This window comes from Amblyomma maculatum, chromosome 3 (genome assembly GCF_055883805.1).
Source record: "Amblyomma maculatum isolate TAMU_Amacu chromosome 3, ASM5588380v1, whole genome shotgun sequence".
Taxonomy (NCBI): domain Eukaryota; kingdom Metazoa; phylum Arthropoda; class Arachnida; order Ixodida; family Ixodidae; genus Amblyomma; species Amblyomma maculatum.
Genome location: NC_139346.1, coordinates 28,139,491 through 28,154,016, shown reverse-complemented (window position 1 = coordinate 28,154,016; position 14,526 = coordinate 28,139,491). Strand labels below are relative to the sequence as shown.

The 14,526-nt window shown below is 46.8% G+C and overlaps 1 protein-coding gene across 4 annotated transcripts in view; it reads right to left on the bottom strand.

Moving 5' to 3' along the window:
- Positions 1-321: 321 nt before the first annotated feature.
- The window catches only part of LOC146194405 (DIS3-like exonuclease 2), a 157,986-nt gene continuing 143,781 nt past the window's right edge, over positions 322-14,526 (bottom strand). For all 4 annotated transcript variants that reach the window (XM_084597395.1, XM_084597396.1, XM_084597397.1 and 1 more), the window contains 2 exons: positions 3,558-3,607; positions 322-615 (listed from right to left, as the gene is read on the bottom strand). In XM_084597395.1, coding sequence (XP_084453521.1) covers positions 573-615; positions 3,558-3,607 — 93 coding nt within the window. In that variant the 3' untranslated portion in view covers positions 322-572. The remainder of the gene's footprint in view (positions 616-3,557; positions 3,608-14,526) is intronic.

Genomic DNA, 14,526 nt, shown 5'->3' with positions numbered 1-14,526 from the left:
AAAGCAGTTATCTGGCTAGTCTTAACTGGTGGTTCATATTAAAAAGTAGAACTCAAGACGGCACCTATTTCCACTACATAAACTAAAATGAGAGATCAAAATATAATAGCACCTTTTAGACGATGCTTATTATACTTGAAAAAAATTCACTAATGGTTATCAACCTGGAGAAAAAAACTTAATCCACAACGAAATCTCGGATTACCTCAAGTGCAACCAAACTCCTCAGCCCTTGCAATGACACAGAAGGCACCCTGTAATGACTGCTTGCATGCACACACATGCACATGCACACAAGGAAATCTGACAATGAAACGAGCATACGAAATAAAGCCTTTTATTTGTCCTAATCACACAGCCCATGGTAAAGTCCATTTGAGTCTCAAAAAGCGACGTTGCAAATAAACAGCGTCAGAGAGAGGCAGCGTGCAAGCCTCAGTCATGCAAAATAAAAAAAGGCAGCAAAAGCTGGATAGAGATGAGAAATAATTTTAACAGGAGTCCATTTTTCACTGTTTCCATCACCGACAGGTTCGTCGTCTCCACTAATCGCCGAGACCACAGGTCCACTCTCACCGCTTCTGTCGCACTTTGGCCTTGTCTTCTTTTCTGAAACTAAGCAGCAGCCAGAAAAAGGAGGGAAAGGCATCAAGATCTCACCAATTTGAGAAAGTAGCACACATTTTTGGACACTGGACTAAAAGATGACTACACCTAACTATTTTGAAACAGTAGCACCCTGTGTGCTGCATTTGTAGGCATGGCAAGCGCCGTTTCTAGTAGGATGCTTTTGCTTTCACACGAATGTAGTCTTAAAATTCCTTGTGTTGCCATAGCGACAGGAATCGCACATTTGAAATTCCGAAAACATATGGATATTACTTATAGTCGGCTACAAGCCTCTCAATAAAGAGCCGCACTCAATAGTAAGTAGGTGATGCTCAGTTGTATAGTCGAACCCGGATATATCGAACTCGAAGGGAATCGCGAAATAGTTCAATATATTAATAATTCGATATACGGAAATCGGCATGAGACGCCACTTGCGATCGTGAAAAATGATCCTGTATTTGTTGCATAATGAACCCACTCCCCACTTTTGCTCAGAGAATTAAAAAAAAAAAAAAGTGTTAGGTGCCGCGTCCCTCCATTTCGACGTCTCATCCACAGCTCATTTATTAGCGATGTCATGGCGTGTTTATTTTTTAACTATAGACAGATCCTGCGGTGGCAGGGAGTGAACTTGGCAGAGTACCGGTGATGGCTTAATTGCACAAGCCGGGTTCGATTTATCACGCCACGCTTGAGGCGGGCATAGCCCGCTGCCACAAAATCATCGGAAGCGTGATAGCTTCAAATGCCAGTTTGAAGGAAACAATGCTAAAAGTCGGTGTCATGATCGCGGCTGACCGAATGCTTTCTTTGATTCGTAGATGTAAAAATAAACGATTCCCGAAAAAAAAAAGAAAAAAAGGGGGGGGGGGGCGTCCCTTCTTAATGTCCTCAGCCGCCATGGCTTACAGATTGCAGCTTCTTAATGTCTGCAGCCGTCATAGTATACGCTACACCATACTTTCAACACGACGGCAAGAATGAACGACTCCTGCAAAGAAAAAAAAAAGCTGCTGCTTCTGCGTCCACAGCCGCACACGTGCAGCACGCCGACGCGAGACACGCCATGGACGCGCATCGCATGGTGGCTGAGCTGGCTTGTCCACGCATGCGTAGTGCGTGCTGCTGCGAACGATGACTGGGAAGGAGAGGAAGAGGAGAGATAAAGCTCTGCAGAAGAGTGGGCACATCCTTGCCTCTCCTGAACACCATGGCTGCATTGGCTCCCTCTCGGTATTTCACGCACATGGCTTGCAAACGTCACGTGCTGGCACGCGGCAGCGATCACAGCAGACGCGGACGCCTTTGGGGAAAGGACGCGGCGCTGCCCTAGACCAGCCGTCGCCGAACTGTGCCCTCTCATTCCGCGCGTGGCTTGAAAATGTCACGTGGCAAACGGCCGATGATGCTATCATCATTGGGGAAGGCGCACTGTCCAACGCGCGCGCAGAGGTCAATATATTGAACGTCCGGTGAAATTGAGTTCGATACACGACGCAGCTTTCCTGTACTTTTACATGGGATTTTCAAGAGGATATTCCGTGAGTTCATTATAACTAAAATTCGAATTATCCAGGTTCAACTGTATTCCGATGCATTGCACCGCTAATAGTGCTAGCCGAAGAAAGCACTCTTCGAATTCACATCATCATCATCATCAGCCTGATTATACCCACTGCAGGGCGAAGGCCTCTCCCATATTTCTCCACTTAACCCGGCTCTGTGCTAGCTGCATCTACTTGACCCCTGCGAACTTCATAATCTCATCCACCCACCTAACATTCTGCTGGCCCCTGCTACGCTTTCCTTCCCTCGGAATCCAGTTTGTTACCCTCAGCGACCATCGATTATCCTCTCTTCGCACTACATGTCCATTTCTTCTTAATTTCCACTAGAATGTCGGTAACTTGAGTTATTTCTCTGACCCACTCTGCACGCTTTCTGTCTCTTAATGTTACCCCTACCATTTTTCATTCCATAGCCCTCTGGGTTGTCCTCAACTTAAGCAGAACTCTCTTGGTTAGCCTCCACGTTTCAGCCGCATAGGTGAGTACAGGCAAGATGCAATTGTTGTATACTTTCCTCTTGAGCGATACCGGTAAGCGAATTCACAAAGCTCATTTAAAAATATTTCTGAGCCCTCTTAGGTGAAGCACTCAGTCTAGTAGCTCGGGCTGTCCCAATATCCATCAGGAACAATGACATGACATCCATGCTTCTACAGGGAACTCTTGCCCCAATATCCATGCTCTGGCTACCTCTTATGGAAGCGGAAAAAATAGAAAAATTAGCTGTGGTTTAGCTTGTGGCTAAACCAAAGCGTCAAATGAAAGGCGCCGCACGGCACCTGGATTGGACGCCCAGCGAGGTCAGCTTCGTATAAGCGTGAATCACCTGGTGACCTCATCGTGACATCACTTTCGATTATTAGACACTGCCGGTTACATCCGGCCATGACATCACAGCCGATGATGTGATGACATCACAGTTATCTCTCATTAGCCAAGACAAAGTTAGTCATGACCTAATTAGTGTTAGTCGTTAGTACTAGTTAGTGACCAGTTTGTCATTAGTACTGGCTAGTGACTAGTTAGTCATTAGCCATAACTATTACTAGTAAAGGTGTGACATCACTAATGACGCCATCAGCTGCTTCGCTAGACATGATCCTTAGCTGCTTTAAGGCCACGGCACAGCCACGCTGACGGCTCGAAAACCTGATGTAATGTAGCTTTCGTTACAAAGTGTGACAGATACTGTGCCTTTCCTATAAACCAGCACACAATGTCAGCGTGGTACTGTTGCTATGCGGTTCAGGTGTCCACAGAAAATATGACCCTTACTCCGCAAATGCGCATAGCCAGTGGTGGTGCCATGGCTTAGCGTGCAGCCATGCTGACCTCGCGAAGCTGCTGGTGTAGCGTAGCTCTCACTACGAAACTCACTTTGGCGCAGGCAGCATGGGCACCGTGTTGGGTGGAAGCTTGAGAACAACCTGCACAACATGTCAAAGTGCGTCAGCTCTGCCAACCACCACCACTTTTGACATGACTCAAAGAACAAAAGGCTCAGTCACTTCTCAATGCAAGCCACATCACAACTTTGACGACTGCTAATCATAGGCTGCAGCAGAATTTGTCGTCATACAATGGTTAATTTAGAGCACATGCCTGCTTTAGTTCAAATTCAAAACAGGCATCCCTTGAAAATGTGGAGGCACAAGACCAATCTTTCTGTTCTCTTAGTGGGTGTTTCTCCAACATGAAGGAATTCTGTAAGCACTGAAGACCTTGTTGCCAGAATCTGAGGTCGCCAGAAAAGTGGTGTGCAGCATCTGCTATTGCCACTTCTCATGTCACATTCATGGATGGAAGCTTGCGGGATGCGCATTCATAGAAAACGTTTATTTTTGCATCCCCTCAACCAGTCAGTCAGCTGATACACTTTCAAGTGAAAGGACCGTACCTGTCCCCGTTGAGCTGCTTTGCCCAAACATAGAGAAGGAATTATTTTTGTGATTCTGCATCCCGCAAACTTTTGTCCACTACATACTTGGTAGCAGTTGGGTAGAAGGCAGCACATTTGGACAAAGCTAGAAATTCTTCCCAGTTGAGTGCTCAGTGCCAGGCCTACACATAAGTAGCTAACTCCAGGCAAATGTAGTCTTTCATGGTCCCGCAACTACTGGGAGGGAGTGCAGAAAGGATGCCCTCATGCGTGCTGGGGACCAAAGTGCTGCTTGCCTCTCATTTTGCGAGCTGTTTTGCCAGCAATGCCACCTATCATGCACAAGTGACATGTCATATTACCCAGTCAATAATAAAGAGCTATCTGCTAGCTTACAATGCCTAATGACAAAACTAATTTACAATGACGATGTTTTACAATTATGAATGTCTACCAACTTGCCCAAATGAAAATTCTGCTTAGACAAAACTAAGTGGGGCCCTTTGTTCTGGAAGCATTCACACAAACCTTCAATCATAATAGTCTTCCCACACCGAACGTAAATTCGGTTATTTCTTTCAAGAAAGTTACAACAGACATAGTTCTAGTGCATATCAAAGGGACGAAGGGAGAACACAGGCACCACAAATGCTAGATATCAACAAAGTTTATTGACAGTTATCACATATTCATGTAGGCAAACACTCGTGCTTCAAAAGTGTCATCAGGGGATGAGGGTCTTAAAGCTAACTTTTTTTGTTATGGCTAGAATCTCACGAAACTTTGCACACAGATGTGGTTTCCTCTCCTGATTTCAAAAATTTAATCATAATTGAGCTGGTGGTCTTAGATCAAAAGTTATCTAACAAAGTCCAGAGCATAATTAGTGAATATCTTACGCAGCTTTAATGAACTTTCTCACTGCATTTCATTGCTTTTAATTACATGGATTGATAGCCAGACTTCCCATACCCGATGACATCCTTCGTTTTCCTCAAAAAGGCACGTCATCCTCACATATTATGTTGAGAGTAAAATGCTGCATTATTTGACACGAACTCATTAAGCTAATCTCAAATTGATATTTACCTATTGCCTAAACTAAAAAATTAAATATTTCATTGGGTACCTCATTTCTTCCTGAAGAAGATGGTACCAAAGTTATTTATGCGAGCTAAAAAGAAGTCATCAGAACCCTGCGCGAGACTGTAGAGATTGATCAAAAATATGAAACTGTGAAAACGGCATTTGAAGTTTGACCACAGATAATAACTTGAACAATCAGTAGCCTCACTGTGATATTTCTCACCAAAAATGACATGCTCATTTCCAAAACTGTCTTTGGATTTTGAATATGTCAAATAAAACAAGCTATCCCCGTTACCCATGGCAAAGGTAGTGTATTCCATTAGGAAATCAGCAAAATTTTTTGACATGCAATATTATTTTAATGGCAATTTGAAAAAATCCCGATAGAGTGGTGTAAATATTGGATAACCCCCCTGATCTTTTCATATGACTGCAGTGATGCTAAATTTGTCATTGTCACTCAGTGAGAATATAGAGAAAAAGCACAGTAAGGCTGAGTGCAGTGTCCAGAAACAGCACTGAGAAAAACGTATTTGCAATTTGAGACAACCTTTAACTTTTGCTACACTGCAGTTATGGTAATATAAATGGAATCGTTGTGAGGCTTTGTTCTTGATGAGAAAGGCTAAATACTAACCATATAACAGTACCCTCCTTGACAACCACCACCAACTAGCCCAGCAGCATACCCTACACTCGCCAAATACTGGCAAAAGCTTGCCACAAAGTCTAAATATACCGCCACTAGAACCAGCGTGAGAAGCTTCATTTACCACTTATATGCCTGAGGCAGTGCCCTTCAAAGCAAGCAAATACTCAAAATCTGCGATAAAACGGCCTTGCAATATCAATAAACTTACACAAAGTTTATGGCTAAAACACGACAACATACCAGAATGACCTAATAAATTGGCTAATGTTCCAGAATGAAACTTTGCTGAACAGTGCATGCAGGCCCGCAAACAGGGTGCCTTGTTGGAGCTAAAGCTCGAACTGCCACAATCCTAGAGCTTAGCGACGCGATTTCTTAGGCAATCTGCTTGAAAAAAAAGAAAAAAAAAAACACGTCCGTGGAATTCGCGGCTGAGGAACGTGGGCAACGACGCGATGTCAGGCTTGCCTGTCGTTTGAAGCGACGCGATAATAAAGGAACGAAGTGATCGCGTTGGTGGGGACCATGAGTGTCAGCTGAACAGTGCAATCTATCGATGCTGTCTTGGATGCCTCTGAACCGCTCGCAAACGATTATATGCCGCTGGACGTGCTGCAGCTAGGCCGAGAACACGCCGCTTAGGATTGGACATGCGACCCTGGCAGCGCGCCACTATACTCGTTATTCGATGCACACTCGCTAGGCGCTTTCGTTTTTAGTACACTCTTGATAAGGCTACGTCCACCGAGCTAAGACCAGCACTGGCCGCGAGAACGAAAGTCTTGTGCTGTCCAGGGGGCGTCGTGAAAACGGTGCTAAAAAGTGCCCCCTAGGAGTCTACTGGGTAGTACAAATAGCTGGCGTCTGCATTCGAATGCATGGAGTCATTATGCATCCACCGCTTTAATTTCTATTATGTATGAATTACAACGAATTTAAGGCGCTGAAAATTCATCTAGGGCTGTCATGAGGTAAAAAAAAAAAAAGAAAAATAAAGGCAATAAATAATCCAACGTCAGGCACTATATGACATGCAGCAATCGGAGGTGGTCTTGGCGCGCTGCCAGTTGACATAGCCAGGCGAGTGTGGCGCGAATTCGTGGAGCTCTACGAAACCTTTACACGCAGCTGAGCTGAAGCAAGTGGATACAAGAAACTGCAACACGGATAGGCAGTGTAACAACCCCTCTGAGGCACAAAAAGTCCTTTCGATGGGCACCTTGAGCCGGCCGTGCATAGGCCGTTGGGGTTTGCATTCAATGCATGCGATTGTTTAGGTTGATCCTAAGCTGGTTTTTGCTTTTTATGCACCGTTTAGCTGATAAGTCGCACTCTTAATGTTTGGAAATACAATCCACATACTGGAAAGTCCCACAGAAGGCTGAAGCTGGGACTGCAGAGAAGGCACGCTGACCTCGTTTCACTGCTCAACTGCTAATAGCCTTTGATTTATGTGCTTGCAGCTCTCGAGCCAGAGCTTTTGCCTGTTGGGGGCAGTGGGGACTTTGCATATTAGAATTAAGCACTCTATCAGATCAATAACGTGTGGTGCATGACCGAAATGCTATTGTTGGCTGCTTAGTAATTATAAATATACCCCAAATGATGTTTATTACTGTTTTCTCCTGAAGGTGAATGGCTGCTTTCATCAAGATAGCAAACGTTTTAAGTAAACTCTAGTTTATCGTCCTCACCTTTTGTTGCTTGACGTATGCACGTGCAGTTCTTACTTACACAGCTGCCGAAAACAGTAGCATAACGGACAGTTTCACTCTCGATCACAGATAAACATATAGCTGTACTCTGTACAATTTCAGCTCTGAGCCGGCAGCTTAGAGCGAATGGTGTTTCTCTAACCAGTGCATGCATGCACATGACCGACCGTACCAATCGCATCATAGCCCCGTTCCGTGCGGCTTGAAAGAAAGCAGTAGAGCTGAACAAGGAAATTGTTAACTTGTCCGTGGCACCCTACGATGCAAGCGAAAATATCAGCAATGACAATGTTTCGGGATGGGTGGTACACTGCAAGATCAATGCCGCATGCTTTGAACATTTCGCCAGAAGGCAGCCGCAGCGCTTTTTCTTTTTAATGTTAGGCCACTGCTGGTTCACAATGATGTCCATGATATGTGACGACTCTTTTCAGGCTCACGAAGGGGCAAAAAGAACCACAAATCGACGTAGAAAGCCTGCGAGATATGCGTTGCAGCATAGGCAATGCCGCCGTTGTACTACCCAGTCAGGGTTTTCTTGGACGCCACCCTACTCAAAACTCCAGCGCAAGGTCCCTATTGATACGATAGCGAAAGCGCGTCATAAACGAGCGAAGCAGCAGCCGCGATGGCGAACGTAAAAAAAGAAAAAAAAAAAAAGAAAAGAAAATGGCAAGTCAGTCGCGCTTGCCAATGAGAAGCGCGAGACGAGCGCGCGCTCCAGCCAATCAGCGGACCGGAAACGGCTTTCGGAAAACCCGCAACAGTGGTCGTTCTGCTTGAGCGACGTCATTTGAAGATGCCACAAAATGCGCACAAAGAAATAAGCTTCAAAACAAGTCCAGGATGGCAGCAGCCAGCCAGCTGCTTTACCCGCAGCGCGCGCGGGAAGTTCGAACAATTTTTACCCCTTTTTGGCCATTTCGAGGCTCCCGTGGCGTTTTAAAAGTCGATTTTACCACATTTCCTGCCTAATCCAGAGTTGATATTTTCAAGGCTAGTGCTCAAAGGTATCAACATTCCGAAAGTGCATTTTTCTCAAAATCATTTTTGCGCCCATTTCTGACCAATTTAAGACTCTCATCCCCCCTTAAACCGCATGCGTGACGGCAGCAGGAAGAGAAGTTTTTGGACAGGAGGCTGCCGTCGCGCATGCGGTTTAACTGATGACATTTTTGAAGCACGAAAGTGTTTGTCTACATGAATACAGTCGAACCCGGATATATCGAATTTTGGTTATATCGAACTCACGGAATAACCCCTTGAAAGTCCCATGTAAAAGTATAGGAAAGCCGCGTCATATATCGAACTCAATTTCACCGGTCGTTCGATATATCGAACTCCGCACCACGCACTGGAAAGTGTACCTTCCCCAAAGACGATCGCATCACCCTCAGCCGTTTGCCGCATGACGTTTTCAAGCCACACGCGGAAGGAATGAGAGGGGACAGTTCGGCGACGGCTGGTCTGGGCAGCACCGTGCCCATTCCCCAAAGGTGCGCACATCTGCAGTTATCTGCAAGCCATGTACGTAGGTGTGCCCATTCTTTTGCCGAGCTCTCTCCTTCAGCACGCGCTACTCATGCGCCAAGCCAGCTCAGCCTGTTTTCAGACAGATGTCAAACGCTTTCTCCAGCGTGTGCTGCGAACCCTTTGCGCGCGGCGGCTGACGTGGCTATGGCGCCTGCGGACATTCTCTCTCTCTCTCTTTTTTTTTGTGAGAGTCATCCATTCTTATCGTTGTGCTGTACCGCGGCGTAGCTTAAGATATGGCGGCTGCGGACGTTAAGAAGCGGCAGGGTTTTTTTTTTCTTTTTGGCGGGAGTCGCTTATCCTTGCATGTATCAACGAAAGCACGCGGTCAGCTGCGATCATGACGCCCGCCTCAAGCGCGGTGTGATAAATCGAACTAGGCTTGTGCAATCAAGCCATCACGGGTACTCTGCCAAGTTCGCTCCCCACCACCGCAGGAGCTGTCAAAAGATAACTGTGGCGTGACGTTATCGCTGCGCAGCATTTTGGCATGCTGCCAAGAAATGAGCTGTGGATGAGACGACCGAAACGGAGTGGCGCGCGCCATCGATATGCAAGCGAAAACGCTCGCGATTTCTGCCGCGGCGACACAGAAACCTTGTTTTGAGCTGCCGCTGTGGCTCGAGCGGCGAGAGGGACGCAGTTCCAACAAGTTGGAAATTTTTTGCTCTGTCGCTGCCGGTCGTCGCTGAGATCACTCAATCGCTTGCATGTGAGCGAGCTGACCTTAACACTTTTTTTTTTCTCCAAATTCTGGGGTGCGAAAGTGGAGGGTGGGTTCATTATGTGAGTGGGTTGATTACGTGACAAATACAAATCGTTTTTTCACATCGTAAGTGCCGTCACAAGCAGATTTCTGTATATCGAATTATCAATATATCAAACTATTTCGCGATCCCCTTCGAGTTCGATACATCCGTGTTCGACTGTATGTGATAACTGTCAATAAACTCAGTTGATGTCTAGCGTTTGTGGTGTCTGTGTTCTCCCTTCGTCCCCGTGATGTGCACTAGGACTATGTCTGAACCTAAATGCCAACTTGCCCAGCTTTCCCCGTTAAAGATACCCAAGCTTATTTATCACAAAATAAGGATTATAATAATACTACATGATTCCTCTCACTTGTCATTAATGCCTGGCAGGCAGTGTAGGCACAGTAGAACTGTGCTGATTACATTCGGTTAGCACATATTCTGGCTGTTACATTTTTGTGGGCGAGATCTGTTCCCACTCAAACAGAAAGCCGAGCAATACAGACTTAGCTGTTACAACACAACTCTGTGTTCCTGCAGGATACATCGCGAATTTTCCAACGTGTCTAACTCAGCATCCAAGGGCTTTGGAAGGCTAGATTCCAATTGGGTCCTGCCATCTCAAAGATGAAGTCAGAATTGGGAACACCCGCAAACTTCAGACTACACTTACCACAAAGTTTTTTTTGACATCGCACAACCTGACAACCAGTCCGGCCATGCCACCAGCTAAGTATCACCTGCTACAGCCATGCCCGCGATTTTTCACTCCCAGTGCAGATGCCAATTTTCTGGAGAATGGGGCCTCAATGCTAACATGTTAAAATGAAACTGTGCTGCAGCTCCACGGGTGAAGATTACTGCCCCTGTCATCTGTGCTGCTCTTGTAGCTAATGAGTCTCGATTCCCAAAATTCAAACAGACAAGGACTGTGTAGGATTAAAGTGGCCACCTTGAAAACAGCACAGAGGCTTACGCAAGCCACAAGTGTGTCCGCTTTCTATTCTCACTATTGCCAATTTCGACGGCTGCTCATGTGATGAGAGTTCCAATGCTCTGCTATTTCCAGAAAGGCAGGTGGTGCTATTAAAGAACTAAAATGTAAAAAAAAAAGCCTACCAAACAAAAATGTAGAATTTTTTCATGCACTGTGTTCAGCTGCTACATTTCATAGCTGGTGCATTTCTTTTTTTCCTGTGGAGTCCGGTGAAATATTTAACAGCAGGGATGCAGTGAATTGTAAATTATGCTGATATACAGTAAAATCTCAGTGATACGAATCTGGTTGTACGAATTTCGGGATGATACGAATTTGCGAAATTCCCCGGCCAGAGTGCCTTGTGTACAATGTGCAGAATTTCGGATGGTCCGAACACTCTCACGCACCACAACAAATAATGTGAACACTCGAATTGGGACCACAAGCTTGAGCATTACGCATCACCCGCACATCATTGACTCCGCGATCACCAGCCGCGCTGTATGTACGCATCACGAGCAGTTTGGGGTGACGCGTTGTCCGCACCTCGCTGAGGTTGTGTTTTGCTGTCAGGCTCATGCCGCGAAAAGCTTTCAGCGGCGTGTGGCTCACAAACCGCGGACGTTGCAATTGCCGTAGCTGGTGGTGGCGGGTGCGCATGGACCGAACATCGCTGGCTCCGCGATCGCGTGGCGCCGTGCGGCCTGCATGTTGCCACCTCTAGTCATGCTGCACGCCGCGAGTAGTACGCGGAGGCCGGCGTATTGCACATCGCCGGCATCGCGATCATTTTCCACACTGCAAAAGGTTTGCTGCGGTGCACGGTCGTGAGTATTAGTCGGCGGCGCATGCGGCTGAGGGCGTGCATGAGCCGCACATCATAGACTTCGCAACTGCTAGTCGCGCTGTACGCATCGCGAGCAGTCTGCGGCCCTGCGCGGCTGGCATGCCACCATTTCTTATCGTGCTGTACGCGGTGCGAGAAGTCTGTGGAGGCACGTGTCCCACGCGTCGCCGGCGTTGCGATCGCCGGTCGCGCTGTGTGGCGAGCTGTGAGTGTGGCGAGAGTGGCGAGCTGTGACAGCGCGACCGTAATAAACCTTTTGAGATGTAAACATATATGCACGACTGCCTTTCCCATGCTTCTGCATGCTTATTTTCATCCTTTTTGATAATACGAATGTTCGGATGACATGAATTTTCTCACGACCCTGTGAGATTCGTATCACCAAGGTTCTACTGTATACAGTAAAACCTCGTTAAGCCGTAGTTGGCCGGAACTCGGAAAAAGTGCATACTAAACGGTACTACGACTCAACAGGAGTAGTGTAAAATTACCCACTTACCTGCCAAAAAACAACTGGAAACGAGCAGTAGGTTGAAAGAATAATAATAAAAAAAAATGCAGCCTTTATTTTGCACTGCAAAAGTCGGTAATCTTAGTCTGACGCCGCGGTGCTCTAGCAGCGACAACAGCAGCTTCAAACTCATTCAGGCCGCGAACCAGCTTCTCAGCCAGTCCCCTTTTTTTCAGCGAGCTTCTGCCACTGTTGGGCCCGGGTCTTCCACACTTTCTGCGTCATCGTTACTGTCAGTTGGAGCCACTTCCGCCACCACTAAGGCAATGATGGCTTCATCCGACGTGTCTGGTTTCCACTTCGTTGTCGACGCCCTTGAATTCAGAGAAGGTAATGCCTTCTGAAGAACCTTCCCTCACAAATACTTCGGTCGGCAGGCTATCACATGTTTGGTCCGGGACGTCGGTGATATCGCTTGCATTGTCTGCGTCACCCGCGCACGCTTCGCGAAAACCTGCGTGCTTAAAACAGTTCTGCATGGTAGCAGACTCGACCTGCCGCCATGAGTTTTCCAGCAGGTGAATCGCACCCAGCAGGTCAATGGCGTACACCTTGCCGCATTCCAGTGCAAGCAACATCCTGCGCAGTAGGTTCTTCCTATAGAGCTGCTTAACAGCTCTAATGATGCCCTGGTCCAAGGGCTGGGCAATCACTGTGGTGTTTGGTGGCAAAAACACCAGCTTCAGCGCCTTGAGGTCATCCACCGCAACGTACGCCGATGTGTTGTTAAGGATAACAACAGCATTTCTTCCTTTCGCCTCAAAACGGCGGTCAATGAAGCGCGCATACTCTTCAAAGAGCTTCCCAGTCATCCATGCCTTGGTGTTATTCCTATAAAGGACTCCTGAAAGCACCTTGGCTTGGTTGACTTGCCAATGATGAGAAGTGGCAACTTCTCGCTTTCAGACATATAGCACGCGAATGCAGCTGAAATGCGGTCCTTGGCATGCTTGTTGCCGGTGCACGGTTCTCCCTTGAACGCAAGCAATGCAAGCATTCTATTCGGCAACAGCTTGAAGAAAAGCGCGGACTCATCGAGGTTAAATATGTCGTCAGGCGCATAGTCTTCCAAAAGTTGTCCAAGCTGGCGATTCCTGCAATCTTCTGCGCCGTCAGTGTCCGCCGCGGCACCTTCTCCAGCTACAGTCTTCGTGCTTATTCCGTGCCTTGCTTTGAATCTGGCTAGCCAGCCACTGCTGCATGAGCTGTTTTCAACCATTGCACCAGTGCCTCCTCCACATCCGGAAATGTTGTTCCTCGTACTTGACATCTCGCAGTCGCGGCAGCACTGCCGAGTAGCTTTTCTCTGGCACTCCAAATGCCACACATAGTAGTTAGCAGCAAGTCTCTCTCACGTGTCAGCACAAATATTTTTGCCCCTCTCTCAATGGCGCGGACAATCTCCACCTTGTCATTTATACTAAGCGCTCAATGTTTCTGTCCAAGCTTCGGCATGATGCAGACAGATGGAGAACTCGTGACGCACACCGCTCAAAGTCACCTTGTCACACGTGCGAAAGAAAGTGAACCAAGGCCTAGGCGTGCAAGGGGCATGGAGCAAGAAGGGGTGGTCGCTCGGACTGGTCCAAAATAGGGCCCACTACGGGGAGGACGGAGTATGTGGATGACTCCGTGATCGGCTCTGGCGGCACGGCGCTCGGAGGCCACAGTTAGTTTACGGCTTGAACTGGCGCGCACGCTGCAAGATGGCGCTAGGTGTATTATTATCATCATCATCACAGCTGCATTCGGTAAACTTGGCTCCGATTTGTCATTGGCTATGTAGCTTGCTATTGCATCGGTCGCATTTATGGAGGTTTGTCACAACGCTAGTCAAACAGTCTTTTGTGAGGCGGTACTACCGCCGTGAATTGTACGACGAAAAGTGATAACGGTACGTGCTAACCGATAAGTCCGCGATAAGCTGGTACAGTTTATGCGGATGCGAAATGTATTATATGAATAGGCGCCGAGTCGGGGACTTTACTTCACTACTTTTAAAATGAAACTACTGTTAAAGCGGGTACATTTTAACGAGGTTTTACTGTATAACACTGACGATTGTATGTCCTTGCAAGTGTACACCGGAAATGTACTCTCTTTTTGTACTCTCTTTTTGTGCTCCTGTTTGTGTGGCTTACCTGCAGTTGCATTGAAAGTTGAGGTCAAAGTCCAATTACAGTGTTTAAAGAATTACGTTGTAAACAGTGTGACTGAAATTTATTGTGGAATTCATATTCGTTGTATAATTTTTCAAATGAAATTCGTGTTACGTCCCACCACTGAAACGGCCCCACGGACGTTATTTGTAAACTACTAAGTAAAATGCGTGCACGAAATGTTTCTTTTCATTGATTTGATTTATGAAAACACACTCAATTCGAACTCC